At 60.9% G+C, this 17,961-nt stretch overlaps 1 protein-coding gene across 1 annotated transcript; it reads right to left on the bottom strand.

Moving 5' to 3' along the window:
• Nucleotides 1-4,618: 4,618 nt before the first annotated feature.
• Tnip2 (TNFAIP3 interacting protein 2) lies at nucleotides 4,619-11,792 on the bottom strand. Its single transcript, XM_042671044.1, has 6 exons — nucleotides 11,526-11,792; nucleotides 9,929-10,216; nucleotides 7,688-7,777; nucleotides 6,562-6,789; nucleotides 6,323-6,442; nucleotides 4,619-5,268 (listed from the first exon to the last, which is right to left on the bottom strand). Exons 1-6 carry the CDS (start codon nucleotides 11,778-11,780, stop codon nucleotides 5,056-5,058), a joined length of 1,194 nt encoding a protein of 397 aa, XP_042526978.1. The 5' UTR covers nucleotides 11,781-11,792; the 3' UTR covers nucleotides 4,619-5,055.
• Nucleotides 11,793-17,961: the final 6,169 nt, after the last annotated feature.

Here is a 17,961-nt window from a genome sequence, read left to right as displayed (position 1 = left end):
GATGCAGTCTGGTTGCTTTCTGCTGGGGGCAGTGGGCGCGGGGCGGGTAGGGGACAGCGAGGATGGTGTCAGGTCCTCCACCCCCTAGAGAGCCGGGACCACCCCCCCCCCAGCAGTAGGCATGAGGAAGCAGCCCCCCCATCAAGCTGGGAGTGGTGGAAGGGAGGGCTGGCCACACCTGGGGCGGGACACTGGGCTGTGGCCCCAGGGACATAGGAGTGGGCCACGTGGGTCTCCTCAGAGCGCTCGAGGCAGGCCAGCGCGGAGCTAGGACAGAACTGGGATCTGTATAGAAGGGGGTGCCTGTTTAATCGGGTACAAACTAGGGTCAGACTGAATAGTATGTACTTAGAGGTATGTACTTAAAAGGAAACAGACGCGTGTTCCCGGAGCTTGGGAGGAGGCCGCCTGTGTTGGCCACGTGCACTCCTGGGGGCCCTGCGAATTCCGGGGCAGAGCGCACACTTCTGGAGGTGTGCATGCACTCCTGGGGCTCCCCCCTCCCCACCCCTACCCTCACCCCCGCGAGCAGGTGGTGGCTGGAGCAGCTCCGCACGCCTGGAGCCTGGGCGGGAATGCGCTCTGGAAGCCAGCCAGGGCAGCAAGTGCACTGGGCATCATGGAGTTGTGGAGCCGCAGCACCGAGGCGGCCTCGTTTATCTTGGGTTTGTCTCTGGTGGGAGGAAGGTGACCTCTCCCCACGGGGCAGCTCAAGGGGAGAAGCCACTCCTGGGAGGCCAGGGACCTGGTGTCGTTCCCTATGACACCGGGGGACCTGCAGCTATGCCGGGGGCCAGGCCACCGCGGCCTCTGCCTCAACCACCTCACCATTCACGGCTGCGCCCACTGCTGTGCAGAAGCCACAGCTGTGTCGCTGCTGCCAACATCACGGAACGGTTAGGACCAGGAGTGGAGCTCAGAAACTGACAGTCCCCGCAGTCCTGTCCTCAGAAAAAGAAAAAACAACACCAGCTGGGCATGCGGGCTGGAAGGCCCTGCGGGCGGGCGGGCGGGAGCGGGGAGGGGCTGAGGCCGTGGAGAGCGCCCAGCCCAGCGCCTGGCGGCGGTTTCACACCCAGTCTTTCCACTTAGGCTGGAAGCTGGACCCTTGGGCCCCCTCGGCCACTGCCCTGGGGGGCGGAGGGGAGCCTTGAACAGACTTCACTGAAACAAGCCAGTCCGTCAGCAGGCAGGGATGGGGTTAGGACTCAGAGCCACCGTGATGGATTGCGATGGGGAACACATCGGAGACCTCCCCCTCAGTGCTCCCCCACACACAGGCAGCAGCTTTGTGGTTGGACATGTGACAGCAAACGAGCATTCTCTCCTTCCTGACCTTACACATTCCATCCTGGCATAGAGAGGAGCTGCCCTCGGCTGCAGCTTCAAATGCAAGGCTGCTCAGAGAGGGTGCTGGGAGCGGCCGCTGTCCCGCACAGACCGCGTCCCGGGGCAGAGGAGGGGCAGGGTCCCCCACGGGACTGACGTCCTCAACACAGATGTGTCACCCACTTGTACGTGGCTGACACAGGTCACTGAAAGTGGAAAAAGCAGAGCTAAGGTTAGAGGACAAATACGAGTTTTCAAAAGCCAAGTTTCCAACAACCAGAAAGTACGAAGCATGCAAAGAAAGCACACCCATCCTCCAGCGCTGTGTGCGCGTGTGTAAGACAAGTGTCAGCTCTACCAGACAGCCATTAGAAGTGTGCTCACAGAGCTAAAGAAAGTCATGGTTAAAGAGGCAAACTGGTGAAATGGCTAAGCTATATCAGCGCAGATAGGGTTTATTTTGTTTTCCCCTGAGTCAATAGGAATTATTTTCAAAGAACCAAATGGAAATTGTGGAGCTTGGAACATAGAGGAATTAAACGAACTAGCAGGACTGGTATTGTGTAGTGACTCCTGCCCATAATTCTCTCTAGTCTACAGGCAGAGAGATGGAGGACCGTGGTTTGAGGCCAGCTTAGACAAAGTAAAAATAGGAAGATCATAGTCCAAGGCCTGCCTAAGCAGAAGTGACTTTTTTACACCCCCTCCTCCCCCAAATAAGAGCAATTTAGGAATAAATTGCTGGCGCCAGTAGTTCACCCTGTAATCCTTGCTACTCAGTAGACTGAAGCCAGCCCAGGTCCATAAAACTCTGATCTCCAATTAATCACCAAAAGCTAGAAGTGGAGCTGTGGCCTTGAGAAAAAGCTCTCAAGAACAGTGCCTAGACCCTAGACTGGCACTAAAATAACGCTACAAAACAGTGTTGAAGAAAGCCAAATCTAAATATGAAGACGTTGTTGAGATGTATGTCAGAAGTTCCCAAACAGAACAGACCCCGTTATAGCCCAACCGACCACCATGTAAAAAACGATCTGATTTTGAAATTAATGCAGCACTCGGAATAGTCAAGTTGGCCTTTCACCTCCTGCTGAAGAGAAAAACAAGTCAAAAATACGGGAACTTAGCTGGGCGACAGTGGCTCACACCTGCAATCCTCGTAGCTACTCAGGAGGCTGAGATCTGAGGATCTTGGTTCAAAGCCAGCCCAGGCAGGAAACTACGTGAGACTCTTTATCTCCAATAAACCACCAGAAAACCAGAAGTGGTCCTGTGGGTCAGAGTGGTAGAGCATTAGCCCTGAGTTCAAGCCCCATGGCCAACAACAAAAAAAGTATTCAATTTTTCTATTTTATTAACTTTTCAAACAATACTATTTTAGTGCTACCTTAAAGATCATAACTTTTTTAACTTAACTAAAGTCCACCTAATAAGTCATTGCTAACACTTTTGCTACTCATACAACTCCATTAAACACTCTTCAGTGTAACAAGATGTCAAGTGTTCTAAATCCCTAGCTGGGTGCCAGGTGGCTCACGCCTGTAATCCCAGCTATTCAGGAGATAGGTCTGAGGATAGGTTCACATCCAGCAGCGGCAGGCAAGTCTGTAAGACACTCATCTCCAGTTAACCAGTGAAGAGCCAGACGTGGAGCTGTGGCTCAAGTGGTACGGTACCAGCGATGAGTAGAGCCCAAGCAAGATCACGAAGCCCTAGTACCAATGCAGGAAATCAGATAATAAAAATAAACCCTCCAGGGCTGGGGAGGTGCTCAGTGGTAGAGCGCCTGCCTCGCATGCATGAGGCCCTGGGTTTGATTCCTCAGCACCACATAAGCAGAAAAAGCTGGAAGTGGCACTGTAGCTCAAGTGGTAGAGTGCTAGCCTTGAGCTGAAGAGCTGAGGGACAATGCCCAGGCCCAGAGATCAGGCCCCACAACCAACAAAATAAACCCTCCATACTCCCTCATATTTACCCATAGGCCTGCTCTTCATGCCTTCCTACATTCCTGTTCTAGCCAGAATCATTTTCCTTTAGCTTGAAAACTAAACTTACAGTATAAGTTTGTCTCACAGAAGTCTGCTGGCATTGCTCCTTGGCTCTCATGTCTGTGGATCTATGGATCTTTCTGTGGCTTTCAGTGTCAGTGGGGCTTGGATTTCTTGCCTGTTGGACTTGTGGTTCTAGCGTAAGTCCCTGGGTTCGAGGTCGTCTTGTGCCAGCCAGCAAGTAGCCCCTGGCTACCTGCCTGCAGCACGCTGGGCTCTGTGGGGCAGGGCTGTCTGATTCTGCCCTGGGCTCTCAACTACTCACGCATGGCCCCCCGGGGTTCCAGGGGGAGATCTGCGGTAAGTATCAAGCTCCTCGGGCTTCCCTAGGTGACATCCTCAATCCTCTCAGGACAGGGCCACTGAAATTGCTGTCTGTTCCTGCCTCTGGCAGCTGCTCCCTCCCTGGCTCATGAACATTTCAGGGTGACCCAGTGATTTGGGGGTTCTCCCTGGGTCACCTCTCTGGTTCTCAGGTCTATACGAGCAGGCACGCTACGAGCCCCCCGACCCAGGCCAGGGACGCCGAGGACTGGGCCCAACAGAAAGTAAGAGGGGTCCACGCAGACAGGAAGGCCAGTGTGGCTGGGTGGTGGTGGCTCACACCTGTCATCCTAGCTATTCAAGAGGTTGAGATACGAAAATTGAAGTTCAAAGCCAGCCGAGGCAGAAAAGTCCCCATGAGACTCTTACCTCCAATTAACCACTCAAACTAGAAGTAGGGCTGTGGCTCAAGCGCTAGAGCGCTAGCCTTGAGCGAACGAAGCTCAGGGAGAGGATCCAGGCCCTGAGTTCAAGACCCACAACTGGGAAAAAAAAAAGGGGGGGGGGCGGGGATTGGGGATGTGGCTCAGTGGAAGAGCACTTGTCTAGCACACATGAAGCCCTGGGTTCAGTTCCTCAGCACCACATACACAGAAAAAGCCAGACATGGTGCTGTGGCTCAAGAAATAGAGTGCTAGCCTTGAGCAAAAGAAGCTCAGGGACAGCGCCCAGACCCTGAGTTCAAGCCCAGGACTGGCCCAGACCAGCGTGTGAAGGGGCTGAGGCCTCCATCCCAGCCGCCAGGCAGCCCAGTGCTCAGCAGCCTGCCCACCTCCTTTCCTTCCAGCCCCTCCCCATGCCCTGGGCTAGAGCCCAGGCCCAGTCCCCTCCAAGCCTCAGGCGGGTGTCTCCAGGCAGGGCCTTGTCTCCTCCCCTCTTGGCCAGCTGCACGCCAGAGAACAGTCCCATGCAGGACGCCAGGCGGGGTGAGTGCGTTTATTCTCAAAACAGGTAGAACACAAGCGAACGTTGGCTGGGGGGCAGCAGCGCCGGAGCAGCTGTGAGCCCAGCACAGTCGCGCTGACCCACCAGGCAGGGCGCGGGCTCCTGGGGCGCCGGCTCCTGAGTCCCCGGAGCCAATGGCTTGCAGCCTCAGTGACAGCGGGAGACCAGGTACTGCCCACCCTGCACACTCCCGCCCCGGCCCGTGGTCCCCGGCCTCCTCGTGGCCACCAGGGGCCCACAGGGAGCTGTCAGGTCTGCCCCGTTCTGAGGACCCCACATCCCACAGTCAGGGAGCCGAGCATGAGCAGCACCTGGGCCGGGCAGGGCAGGGCAGGGCCAGGCAGGGCAGGGCAGGGCAGGGCCGGGTGGGGCAGGGCGGGGCAGGGCAGGGCAGGGCCGGGCACAGCGGTCACTGGCAGCACTCGGACGCGTGCCTGAGCAGCTCCTCGCCCTGCTCCTCACCGAAGCAGCGCAGGCAGCGCGGGCACTGGAGGGCGCCCTGGCCTGGCAGGGCTGTGCCGGAGCACCTGCCCTCTGTGGCCGGTGCCAGCCGCCTGCGCTCCGTGGGCTCCGATGCATCCGTCTCCAAGGGCGTGGCGGTGGGGCCCGGCCGGTGGGGGTCCTGTGGGAGAGGCAGAGGCACTGGGTGTGGCCCTCGCCACGTCTGCAGAGTCCGGGCCCCCCGGCCTGGTGCCCGGCGTCGCGCAGCCTGGGCGGCACGGGCCGTCCCTGGCCGAGCCCATGCGCTCAGGACACCTGCCATGCCACCTCCGGGGATTCCGTGCCCACCCGCGGCCCGGGGACCTAGGAGAACCAGGAAAGTCGGGGAGCTGCCAGGCATCACCTGCGCATACCCCTGAGATGCCCCTACCAAGCTGGGCAGGCAGCCCTGCAGCAGCCCCGTGAGATGAAAGGAGACAGGTCTCCAGCTCAGACCCCAGCCGAGTCTGGGTCCCTGCTCCACACTTGGTCCCAGGGAGCTGGCCAGAGGGCAGGGCCGCGATTCTCACCTCCTGCAGGGGAGGGAAGGAGGTGGCCGCAGAGGCCCAGGAGAGCCGTGGGGGGCTCGCACACCCTGGCAACGGCTGCCCCAAGCCACCTCCGGCTCCTCTGACTCTCAGAGGCACTGTGGCTGCCATCGGCATCAGGACAGGACGATTTCTGTGCCGGTCCTGGGGCTTGAACTCAGGGCTGAGCGCTGTCCCTGAGCTTTCTTTACCCAAGTCTGGTGCTCTACCACTTGAGCCACAGCCCCACTTCTGGCTTTTTGGTGGTTCATTGGAGATGAGTCCCAGATTTCCCTGCCCAGGCTGGCTGAAGATCTCAATCTGAGCAGCTGGGATTACAGACAGGAGTGCCAGTACCTGGCTAGGCCAGGGAGTTCTTTGAGGGGGCCAGGGCCTACCAGGGCCCAACTATGGCCCCCATTTCAGCACCCAGGCTCATGTGAGGGGTGCGCTGGGGGCAGGTGGCCTCGCTGGCTAGTGCAGGGCACATGCAGCCTCTCTGCTCACCACACGGCAGGGCTCCGCACCACGCCTGGCCCCAGGGCCCCGGGCAGGTGGCACCAGCCACCTTGCTGCCACAAACCAAGGTCTCAGGAGACACAGAGAGGCCCAGAGTTCTTGCAAAGAAAAACCAAAACGCTCGCCATGGGGGAGAAGCTGCGAACCTACCTCTGTCCGGGACACCTGGTACAGCAAAGAGGAGACCTTCTCCTCCAGAGCTTGAATCCGACAGTGAGCCCGCTCCCGATCGGCCCTTTCTGACTCGAAGTCCTCCTTGTAGGTGAGGATCTGCAAGGAGAGAACTCAGTTCTGCTCTCCGAAGGAGAGAGTCCTTACCGGGCTCTGCCCACTGCCCCCATCCCCGGGGCCCTTCCTGGCCCTGCCCTGCTGCCCGAGTCCCAGGACACCTGCTGCTCCAGCATCTGCACCCGCTCCCGGGCGGCGGCCAGCTCCTGCTGCGCGGCGTCACAGGCCGCGATCCTCTCCTCCAGCTGTCTGTTGAGGCGGGAGATCTCCTTCCTCGCCCACTCAGGGGCAGGGGACCCCCGCAGCCCCCTCAGCTGCTCCTGGAGCCCGCTCACGTACTCATCCCGGCTGGCATCGTAGCGCTGCCACTTGGCATTGAGGTCTTCCACCTGAGGAGACGGAGGAGAGCTCAGCGTGGCCTGCCACGGGGCTATTCACCACAGTGCCTGACGTGGGCGGTGTCCGCCGCTAATGGAGACCCCAAGATGCAGGTGGAGACGTGCCATCACGATGACACCCTACATCCGTGCTGTCCGCCTTACACAGAAGTCGACTTAGTCCACTGTCTTGTTTAAGTGTCCAAGCCAGCTGGGTACCACTGGTTCCACCTGTCATCCTAGCTACTCAGGAGGCTGAGATCTGAGGATAGCAGTTCAAAGCCAGCCCAGACAGGAAAGTCTGTGAGACTCTTATCTCCAATAAACCACCAGAAAACTGGAAGTGGTGCTGTGGCTCAAGTGGTAGAGCACTGGCCTTAAGCTGAAGAGCTGAGGAACAGCGCCCAGGCCCAGAGTTCAAGCTCCATGCCAAAAAAAAAAAAAGCTCAGGGACAGCGCTCAGGTCTGAGTGAGTTCAAGTCACTAAAAAAAAAAGTTCCATCTCATCAAGTAAAGGAGACATGATGTGCACACCTGTAATATCCCAGAAGAGGTAGGAGGACTGACGGAGGCAAAAGCGCAAGACTCCATGTGAAAGATGAAGCCGAAAGGGCTGGGAAGGTGGCTCAAGTGGTAGAGTGCCTGCCTGTGAGCGTGAAGCCGAGTTCAAACCCCAGTACCCGCCCCCAAGCCCTGTATTCCCCAAGGTAATTTGTATACTTTGGTTAGGAACAAATATTCGTCGGGCCCTGGAGGACAAGGTGTGCCCTGTCCGTCCTGTTGGGCAGAAAGCCAAGTCTCAGGGGACAGCGGACAGTCACCATGGCCTCCAAGGCCATGGCGCACTGAGGGCACAGGAGCCACGTGCCGGGGGCAGGCTCCTCTGGAATGGAAAACTAAAGGTACTCACGTGAATCACCTTCTGCCTCAACAGCCGGTTTTCTTCCTGTAACTTTCCAATGGCGGACTGGCTGGAGGCATCCCCTCCAGCATGCTCCGGCTGCGGGAGGAAGGACGGGAAGCCTGTCAGGGCCTGGAGCAGGGATGCGGCTGGGGCCACCGCCCCTGCCACGCAGGAAGCGGACCACGCCTGACAGGAGCTGGGAGGAGAAGGCAAGAAGACCGCTCTGGCCCCGGCCCACGCCCACTGGGGCAGGCAGGACCCGAGGCCCCGCCCGCCGCACCGCCCTGCCCCGCCCCTCACGGAGCACAGGTGAATGTTCTGGTGCTGTCCAGTGGGAGGGGAAGCTAGTTGCACACGGGGCCTCCTGTGGCCCCCAGGCCTGGCCGCACCTCCGTCCGAGTTCCAGACCATCGGGCTGACCCTTGCGTGCCCCTCGCCCGTCCAGGCTGAGACTCAGGAGCTGCGGGACTGTAGCAGCCGCTGCAACCGCCACAGACATCTCACCAGACACGAGTGTGCAGCCCAGAAACCACGCGCTTTGGCTGCCAGGAGGCTGCGTATCAGCCACGCGACTCAGAATTCCCCTCGAACAACAGGAAGTGCGGGAAGCCCCTGGTGACTCAGCGGAGTCTGGGCTGAGAAGTGACACCAACCGGGAGCCGGACAGTCGCTGTGTGTGCCTACCTCGCGCTGACCGCTGCATGGCCACACCCAAACCCCAAGGGATGTTAGAGTGACAGGCTGGGACACGGTGCACCCACCTGAGCCCAGAGGCCCCTGGCATTTCCTGGCAGGGCCGCTGGTGTCTGGGGACACACAGAGCAGTGCAGAGAGTGGCGGAGGGGACGCTGTGCCTGCAAAGCAGCCTCGGGCTGGCTCAGGCTTTCCCGTTTCCACAGGCCCCACCGGGAGAGGTGCTCCACGCTGTGACCCACGGCACCACGACCCACGGATGCCTACACCAAAAGCCTCGGCCAGGCGTGGCCCTGACCTGCGTGCACACCGCCCCACCCAGGGAGCGCTGCCCGCCCCACCGCCCCGCCCAGCCAGCGCTGCCCGCCCCACCGCCCCGCCCAGCCAGCGCTGCCCGCCCCACCGCCCCGCCCAGCCAGCGCTGCCCGCCCCACAGGTCCCGCTGTTGCTTGTCTGTTGCACCCTTGCACACCTTTCATGGTGTCCAGCGGGGTTCACACCCGGAGTGTGTGTGTGTGTGTGTGGTTGCTGCTGCTGCATTGTTCTGGTCCTGGGGCTTGAACTTGGCTTGCATTCTCTCACATAGCTTTTTTGCTCAAGGTCAATGCTCTACCCCTCAAACCACATCTCCACTTCCAGCTTTTTGCTGGTTAAGTAGATATTCACATGGAGCTTTCTGTCCTAGCTAGCTTCAGATCTCAGCTAGATTTATAGGTATGAGCTATCAGCTGTGCACACACACACACACACACACACACACACACACACACACACACACACCAATCCTGGGCTAGAACTCTGGGTCTGGGCACTGTCCCTGAACTTTTATGCTCAAGGCTAGAGCTCTAGCACTTGAGCCACAGCTCCACTCTTGGCTTTTTTGGTTGTCAACTGGAGATAGGCATTTCACAGACTCTTCTGCCTAGGCTGGCTTCAAACCTTGATCCTCGGGTCTCAGCTGCCTTCCGAGCAGCTGGGATGAGGGCGTGAGCCACTGCCGGCTGGTTTCCAGTCACAGAGACACAGAACTGCCCCCGAGGCCAGGGTGAGGAGCGAGCTGGCGGCCACCACGCTGCTGTCTGTCGTCTGGGAGGCTGGTCTGGTGGGTGCGGGCCTGGGCCTGGGCCGGCCCTGAACCCTCAGGTGTGTGGAGCGAGGAGCCTGCAGGGCACAGCGCTTGGGCCTCCCCGTGGCTTTAGGCCACACTGTGTGTGTGGAGCTGGGGAGGCCCTCCCTCTCCCTGCGGCATCACCTAGCTCTGCCTCAGTTTCCGAGTCTGTCCAGCATGTGGTGCAATGCCCCGGCATATCCTGGGAGCAGCCGCTCTGACTTCTCAGCCTCAGCGGGGCAAAAGAGACCAAAGAGCCATCGCCCAGCCAGAGTCCAGCTCAGGCGCCAGCAGGGCTGGGACTGCAAGGCAGGCTGATGCCACCAATCCCAGGGGGCCGCTCTGCGCCGCCGTGGCCTCTCCTCACTGAGGCCAGGGTGGGCCGCGGCTCCCTGACCTCGAGACGCTCCCACCCGCGCGCCACTAGGCTCTGCAGGCTGGCTTACCTCAGGGTTCCTCCTCGCCACCTCCCCCTGCGCGCGCTGCTGCTCGGCCAGCCGGCCAGTCAGATGCTGGCACACGTGGGTGGTGGCGGCCAGGGTCCGCTGCAGCTGCTGGGTCTCAGCAGCCAGGGAGCGGCACAGGACGCGGCTGGCGGCCTGGGCCCTTTCCTTCTCCTCCAAGCGCCTCCGCAGCAGAGCCACCTCCTCTTCCCTCACGTGCTGAGGCTGGTTCAGCAGCTGCCACACCTCCCGCTCCCTCTCTTCCAGTCGCTCAGTCAGCCTTTCAACCTCCTAAAGAGATCGAAAAGCACAGCTTAACCAGACTCGATGCTTCACATCTGCAATCCCAACACTTGGAATAAAGAATAAAAAATGGCTTCTGTCTGTAATCTCAGCCACTTAGGAGGTAGAGGTGATAAGGATTTGTGGTTCAAGGCTAGCTCAAGGCAAAAAGCAAGACCCTCATTTCAGCAAATAAAATAGGCACCTTGATACAGATGTGTAATTCTAGCTACACTGGAGGCCTGGGAGGACCAAGATCTGAGGCCAGCCTAGGCAAATAACCTAAAGTCTGGGCACGTTGTGGTTCACATCTGTGACTCCTCTACCTAGGAGGTGAAAATCAGGATGATTCAAAGTCAGATCAGACAAATCACCATGAGCCCATCTTAATGTTTTTAAAAATAAATAACAGCGTAGTTTGCTTGGTTGAAGAAGCATGCTGGAAGCAAACGCTGCTAAACCAAGGAAGGCCTGACAGATCTGGCAGGGGTAAGTCACCACTAGATCACACACAAGGAAGGCAGGTTTTCCAGCTAATAATTAACCTAGCAGTTCTTCTGGGTTTTATAATGTTCTGCTCTGAAACTTCATCTACAATTCTGGTTTCAAGCTGGGTGTCAGTGGCTCCTGCCTGTAATTATATACTCAGGAAGCTGAGATCTGACGATTGAGGAAAGCCCATGAAACTCCTTTTTTATTTTTTTTGTCGGTGGTGGGGCCTGAACTCTGGGTCTGGGCGCTATCCCTCAGCTCTTCAGCTCAAGGCGAGCGCTCTACCACTTGAGCCACAGTGCCACTTCCAGTTTTTTCTTCTTATGTGGTGCTGAGGAATCGAACCCACGGCCTCGTGCATGCAAGACAAAGCACTTTACCACTGAGCCACCTTCCCAGCCCCGTGAAACTCTCATCTTCAATTAACCACCAAAAAACCAAAAGTGGTGCTGTGGCTCAAGCGGTAGAGCACCAGCCTTGAGCAAAAGATGCTCAGAGACAGCGCCCAGGCCTTGAGTTCAAGCCCTAGGACTGGCAGAATGAATGCAAGGCTGGCACCAGCTCCGCTCAGGCTCAGGCCGCAGAACCTAGGCGGGGGAGGGGGGGTAAGGACCCCTGCCTGCAGCGGTCTCCAGCCCTCAGCCCACCTCCCGGCCCCGCCCATCGCCGTCATCAGGCCCCGCCCCGGACAGCCCCGCCCCTTGTGACAGGCCCCGCCCCGCCCCGGCAGGCCCCGCCCCGGCAGGCCCCGCCCCGGCAGGCCCCGCCCCCGGCAGGCCCCGCCCCGCCCCTGGCGCAGCCCGGCCTCGCCGGCCCCGCCCCGCACCTGGCGCAGCCCGGCCTCGCCGGCCCCGCCCTCCCGCCGCCGCAGCTGCTCCCGGAAGCGCGCCACCTGCGCCAGCAGCGCGTCCACGAGTGACGGCGCCGCGTCCCCGTCCAGCGCCGCCAGGCGGGCGCGGAGGCGCGCGATGAGGGCGTCGCGGGCGGCCAGCTGCTCCCGCAGCCGCCGCAGCTGCTGGCCGGCCTCGTGGTACAGGCCGCAGAGCGTGGCGGCCGCGCAGGGGGCCGCGTCCCGGGACATGGCGACGGGGCCGCCCGGGGCCGGCGGCCGCAGCTTCCCGGTACTTTTCCCGGCCCGCCCCGCGGCGGGCCCCGCCCTCCGAGGCCCCGCCCCGCCGCTGGGGTTCGCGGCCGGGCCGCCCTCGCGCGGTCGCGGAAGCCGGGCTGGCGCCGGGCGGCTGCGGGGCCGCGGCCCGGGGCGCGGAGGGGACGGCGGGGGGCGCCCCGGGCGCTGATCTGAACAGCCTGCGCCCTCCCGCCCAAGTGCGGGTCACGGGGTGGGGGTGGCCACGGTGCGCGGGGTCACGGGGTAGGGTGGCCACGGGTGCGCGGGGTCACGGGGTGGGGGTGGCCACGGTGCGCGGGGTCACGGGGTGGGGGTGGCCACGGTGCGCGGGGTCACGGGGTGGGGGTGGCCACGGTGCGCGGGGTCACGGGGTAGGGTGGCCACGGGTGCGCGGGGTCACGGGGTGGGGGTGGCCACGGTGCGCGGGGTCACGGGGTAGGGTGGCCACGGGTGCGCAGGGTCACTGGTGGCACAGGTCTGGATGACCGTGCATTGTCTGAAGCTGCTAAGTTTGAGGGGATTTGTTGGCGTAGCCAGAGAAAGCTGGTTCCGACCGGGGTGGAGAGAGACAAAGAGGAGTTCATGATCGTTACTGTGGCTGCCGTGTGACCCGAGTTTACATAGTATTGTGGTACCAAACCGTAGTTATTGACCTAAATCGAATGGTGATTCCAAGGCACTGGGGTCAGGAAGCAGCCGTGGAGTGCTGTTGAGGACCCCCACCTCTGGAGATGGAAAATGAGGAGAGGCCAGCTTTGTACGCCGCCTTGCGAAACCGAAGCTTTTTAGGTTATCTGTGTGTGCAACTGATTTAGAGTAGACAGTAAATGGAAAGCTCACACCAGAGGCTTGTGCACAGCTTGACCTTGTTTGTAACTGGGCCAGGCAGGAATGTGTTCTCAGAACCACCTCACCCCGAGGGTGCCCGGAGTCACGGGCACCTCCTAAGCGCGGTGTAATAAGGAAGAAAGGATTTTGTGGGCCAGGCCCGTGCACATTGCCCAAGGAAGCCTGTCACTGTTGCGTTGTCATACCTAGGGACTCAAGCTCAAAAGTCAAAGGGAAATAGGTCAGTACACCTGTCATATGTAACCATCTGCCTTTTCTTTTCATCAGCATTCAAGTCCCTCCCCTCTATTTTAAGTCTTTGATTTGGCTGAAGTTTATTTTGGCAAGAGGTGGGAGGGTCAGCCGGACAACCCAGTGTTAGTAAGAGCGAGTGGTGATAGCTCACCTGACTTTGCCTTCAAACTTTTACAAAGTGAAACAAAGGCAGCCCCATTCTGGGCCTCTGTGGGAGCTGGGTACGGCTTGCCAGCCCAACTTCCTGGGTACAGACCCTCAGCTAGCTACCTGGCATGAGCCTTGCCCTCAGAGCCAGCTCCTACGCCTCAAAATGGGGCTCATCCCTTCATAATGAATGCCTGCGGTAAGACAGGGCAGGGAGTGTGAACAGTGGTGTGTGCGCCTGTGTGTGCTGGCTGCAGCCTGTCTCCACCCTGGCGCGGGCCCTGTCAGTGCCACCAAAGGATTCCAGCACATTCTGGAAGGGGACAGTGCACAGAAAGGACTGCAATGGATAGAGTCTGTCTGATTGTCTTCAGGATGGTATATTTGGGCTTTACTTGTGTGTGTGTGTGTGTGTGTTTGTGTGTGTATCTGTGTCTGTGTGTGTGTGTGTGCGCATGCATGCGTGTGTGCAAGTCCTAAGGCTTGAACTCCAGTCCTGGGCACTGTCCCTGAGCTTTTTTGCTCATGGCTAGCACTCTACCATTTGATCCATACTGCTACTTCCAACGTTGTTGGTGATTAACTGGAGATAAGAGTCTCAGGGAGGACTGGGAAGATGGCTTAGTGGTAGAATGTTTGTTTACCTACCATGCATGAAGCCCTGGGTTCCATTCCTCAGTACCCCTTATACAGAAAAAGCCAGAAGTGGTGCTGTGGCTCAAGTGGTAGAGTGTTAGCCTTGAGCAAAAGAAACTCAAGGAGTGCCCAGGCCCAGAGTTCAAGCCCCAGAACTGGCAAAAAAAAAAAAAAAAAAGGAGGGGATGGGGGATGAGGGAATGGTCCTCCAGTGGCCTGGCTGGACAAGTGACCACAGGTCTACTGGGACTCATGGAGAGGTGGCAGCCGGTCCAGGATGCTGGCAGGCGACTCATACACTCCTGCCAGGGCCTGGAGGGCAGGTGTGTGAGGGAGGGCCCGGAGTGCCCCGAGAACCCACAGGACACTCCCTGCATCCTCCTGATCCTGGAGGGCTGGCCGCCAGGCCTTCTTCTGTGGCAGTCTCACTCTGGGCTGGGTCCAACAATGCCTCCTTCTGGGATGGTGTGGAACTTCATGCTGCTCAAGGCCAGCTTCCCCTCCCAGCCGCCGGGCTGGTGGGGCAGGGGTCCGAACAAGGGTTTGCGGGGTGCAGGGCAGAGCAGGCAAACACTGCCTCCTGCCCGCCAGGGGACCAGGGCCGGAAGTGAGACTCCCAGTAGAACGTGTTGCTTTCAACTTCCAAATCGGGCTCCGGGGGCTGAGAGTGGGCATGTTTGGATCCAAAAATAGAAAACCAGTGTGTGCTGGGGCCGCCCCACTCAGTTTTCTGGGGAGGTCTGAGGACCCGACAGCCTCTCAGGGCCGTGCTGCTGCCCACGGCGGGGTGGCAGGCGGCCCAGGGGGCGGGTTCGGGAGTGTCGGCCAGCCTCGGAGTGACGGCTCGGCCCAGCCCCTGGCTCGGCCAGGACAGCCTGCCCAGGTTACGGGCCAGCTCGGTCCCGCTCTTCTGGGAAAGCCTGCTCCAGCTTCTGTCCTCAGGCTGGCCAGGACGCAGTGCCCGTGCTGGACAGGGCAGGCCGGCGAGGCCAAAGCTCGCAAGCCAAGAGGAGATGGGCCCAGCGCCGGGGTGTCTGGTGTGGGTGACTGGGGGGTCCGAGAGACGTCTGCTCAGCCTTGCGCCTGCGGGACCTGAGCCGGGCGGGACCTGAGCCGGGCGGGACCTGAGCCGGGCCCTCTCCACCCCTCCACCCTGCACCCGCCCTCTCCACTCCCCCCTCCCCACCCCCTCCACTTCCCTGCCTCTTCTCCACTCCCCCTTTCCAATCTCCCTCCCCCCCTCCACTCCCCCCTCTCCACTCCCCCCACCCTCTCTAATCCCCCCTCCCTGACCCTCTCCTCTCCACTCTCTCCCCCTCCACTTCCCCCTCCCCACTCACTCCACTTCCCTGCCCCCTCTCTACTTCCCCCTCTCCACTCCCCCTTTCTACTTCCCCCACTCCCTCTCCACTCCCCCCACCCTCTCTACTCCCCCCTCCCTGACCCTCTCTTCTCCACTCCCCCCTCCCTGACCCTCTCTTCTCCACTCCCCCCCCCCCCCGCCTTCCCTCCCCCCCCCGCCTTCCCTCCCCCCCTCCCCTCCCCCCCCCCCCAGTTCGGTCCTCCCCGCAGTTCGCCCCCCTCCCCCCGCTCTGGTGACTCATCCGGGGTGGGGCCTGTGCGGGGTGGTGGAGAGGGCGTGGCCAGTGGGGGAAGAGGGCGGCCCGGGGAGGGAGGAGGGGCGGGGCCCTTGCCGTGTGGGTGGGGCTGGAATGGGCGGGGCCCGCGCCGTGTGGGCGGGGCTGGAATGGGCGGGCCCGCGCCGTGTGGGTGGGGCTGGAATGGGCGGGGGCCCTAGCCGAGTGGGCGGGGCTGGAAGGGGCGGGGCCCTTGCCGTGTGGGCGGGGCTGGAAGGGGCGGGGCCCCCGCCGTGTGGGCGCGGACGCGGCGCCTGACTGCGCGCTGGGAAGGCGGCTCGGACGGGCGTCGGGCGCTACCTGGGGACGCGGGGCCCTCCGCGGGGCGAGCCAGTGCGGTAAGACACCGCACCGGGGCTGGGGCGGGACGTGGACGTGCGGGACCCCCTCGCGAGCCCTGTCGGGGCCGGGTCCCGGGAGCGTGTCCCTCCTGAGGCGCGGGTTCGGGGCGGGGGGCGGCCCGGGCGCGGGGCCCGCGGAGGGCACTTCCGGAGGCCCGCCGGGGATTCGCCCTCTCCCCTCACCCGAACTTCCCTTCCCGGCCGGCGGGGCGGCGGCTTCCGCTGCGGGCGCACCTCACACCTGGGTGTGCGGGACCAGGGTGCGGCCCGGGGGAGGGGGGGGACGGGGCCGTCCGCAGCCTGCCCCTCCGTCCTCTTGGATGGACCTGTGAGGTCACGTGGGGCGCGGATGACCAGGCCCCCGGCAGCGCACCTGCCTGGTGGTGGTGGTGACGATGATGATGGTGAAGATGGTGATGATGATGATGATGGTGATGATGGTGATGATGATGATGATGATGGTGATGATAGTGATGATGATGGTGAAGATGGGGATAATGATGATGATGTTGGTGATGGTGATGATGGTGATGGTGATGGAGGAGGTGAGCAAGGACCTCGTTCTGGGCCCGGAGCAGAGCTCTGGGCTTGGGCCAGCCCAGTGGGGATACGGGGTCACCGGGGCAGGTGTCTGTCCTCGCTGGCTCAGGCTCTGCAGGCGCAGAGGCAGGCCTGGGCTGTGTCCCGAGGCTGGACGGGACATGGAAGTCCAGGGTTAGCACTCCACTCCTAACAGGACCAGGACTGGGATTGCGTCTAAGGGGATGCACTCCCACCCCTCTTCCGTCCTCCTTCCGCGTCTGGCTGCTCGTCCCCTGGCCCTGGCAGAGGAGCGGACCACAGCTGACCAGAGCCGACAGGTGGTTGTGTCCATGCTGATCAGGGCCTGGCATCTTGCAGGCATCCCCCAGGGTGCCCAAGTCAAGGAAGAGCTCCCAAGGAGGCCAGCGTGAGAAGGGCAGGAACAGGAGGAAGGGGACTGCACCCCAGCCTGCCGTGCCCTTTCCTGTCCACATGGACAGAGGAAGTGAGGTGCTGAGTCAGCCCCCAACACCCAACACCCCCACACAGATGCTCACGCACTTGCAGGCCTAGAAGGCTGCAGTGACCAGCCTTGGTTATGATGGTGACAGAAGGAAGAACATAAACCTAGCTTGGGGTCCTGCCACCACTGCCTAGTGCCTGGCCTGGTGGGTGGCGTGGCGGGTGGTGGGAATCTTTGTGGAGCGGCAGGAGCCTTGTCTGCAGGAGGAGGGTAGTGAGCCACCTTCTACCTTGGGGTGGTCAGTCACAAGCACCCAGAGGTGCTGGTGGCCCATGAGTGGAGCTCAGCGACTGGGCCCTTACGGGTGCTTTTCTAGACCTCAGGACCGCTGAGTTTCCTGGCTAGAGAGAGTCAGCTGGGCCGCCTCTGTTTGGGGTTGCAGACGGAGGCAGGCCAGACCTGGGGAGGCCAGGGGCAAAGACCAGGACCGACCTGGAGAGGCCACGGGCAAAGGGTAGTCGTCCACATTCCTGCCCAAATTGGTCTCCTGGGCAGAGGCCTGCACCCAGCCAGAGCAGCTGCTGTGGGAGCCGCTGGGGATTCTCTGTGTCCGTTCTCTAAGGTCCTCTAAGTGAGGACACCAAAGCTCAGTGACTGAGGCAGCCGCTGCCTGCTTCCTGGCTGGCGGCCCTGGGCAGGTGCAGAGATGGCTCTTTAATAGTCTGAGTGGTCTGGCTGGCATCAGGGCCGAGAGACAGTGCACGGACTGCCGAGGAGCCAGGGAAACTACTGTCAGTGCTGGGCGCAGGTGGCTCACGCCTGTCATCCCAGCTACGCTGGGATCTGAGGCTGAGATCTGAGATCCTGGTTGGAAGCCAGCCCCGGGCAGAAAAGTCCATAAAACTCTTATCACCAATAAATTTCTCAGAAAAAGCCAGAAGTGGCAGTGTGGCTCAAGTGGTAGAGTACTAGCCTTGAACACAAAGAGGCTCAAGGGCTTAGACTCACACCCTGAGTTCAAGCCCCAGGACCAGCAAAAAATAAATAAATAAATAAATAAATAGAAATAGTGTGCTTGGCAGTCAGGAAGCTCCCTAAGCCGGGCAGATGGCCACAAAGGCAAGGGACAGGCTGAGCCCCAGGCTGGCAAGGCGCGTGGGCGTCCAGGAGATGAGGGGCTGTGCGTGCCCCAGGCTGGCAAAGGCACGGAGCAGACGCCTCCTGAAGGACAGGCCCTTCATTCCCTGGGGTCTGTCCCTCGGTCCCTGGGGGCCTCAGGGAGGGTGGGGGAGGCTCCCAGCTCACCT

This window comes from Dipodomys spectabilis, unplaced genomic scaffold (genome assembly GCF_019054845.1).
Source record: "Dipodomys spectabilis isolate Male_0828 unplaced genomic scaffold, ASM1905484v1 ptg000594l, whole genome shotgun sequence".
Lineage (NCBI taxonomy): Eukaryota > Metazoa > Chordata > Mammalia > Rodentia > Heteromyidae > Dipodomys > Dipodomys spectabilis.
The sequence above is the reverse complement of the archived record's forward strand: the minus strand, read 5'-3'. Positions and strand labels throughout refer to the sequence as shown.

Coding starts and splice junctions, on each gene's coding strand:
- Tnip2 (XM_042671044.1), bottom strand. CDS start 11,780: ATGTCCCGGGACGCGGCCCCCTGCGCGGCCGCCACGCTCTGCGGCCTG. Junction 10,217..11,525: donor GCGAGGCCGGGCTGCGCCAG/GTGCGGGGCGGG, acceptor CGATCTCTTTAG/GAGGTTGAAAGGCTGACTGA. Junction 7,778..9,928: donor TGGCGAGGAGGAACCCTGAG/GTAAGCCAGCCT, acceptor TTCCTCCCGCAG/CCGGAGCATGCTGGAGGGGA.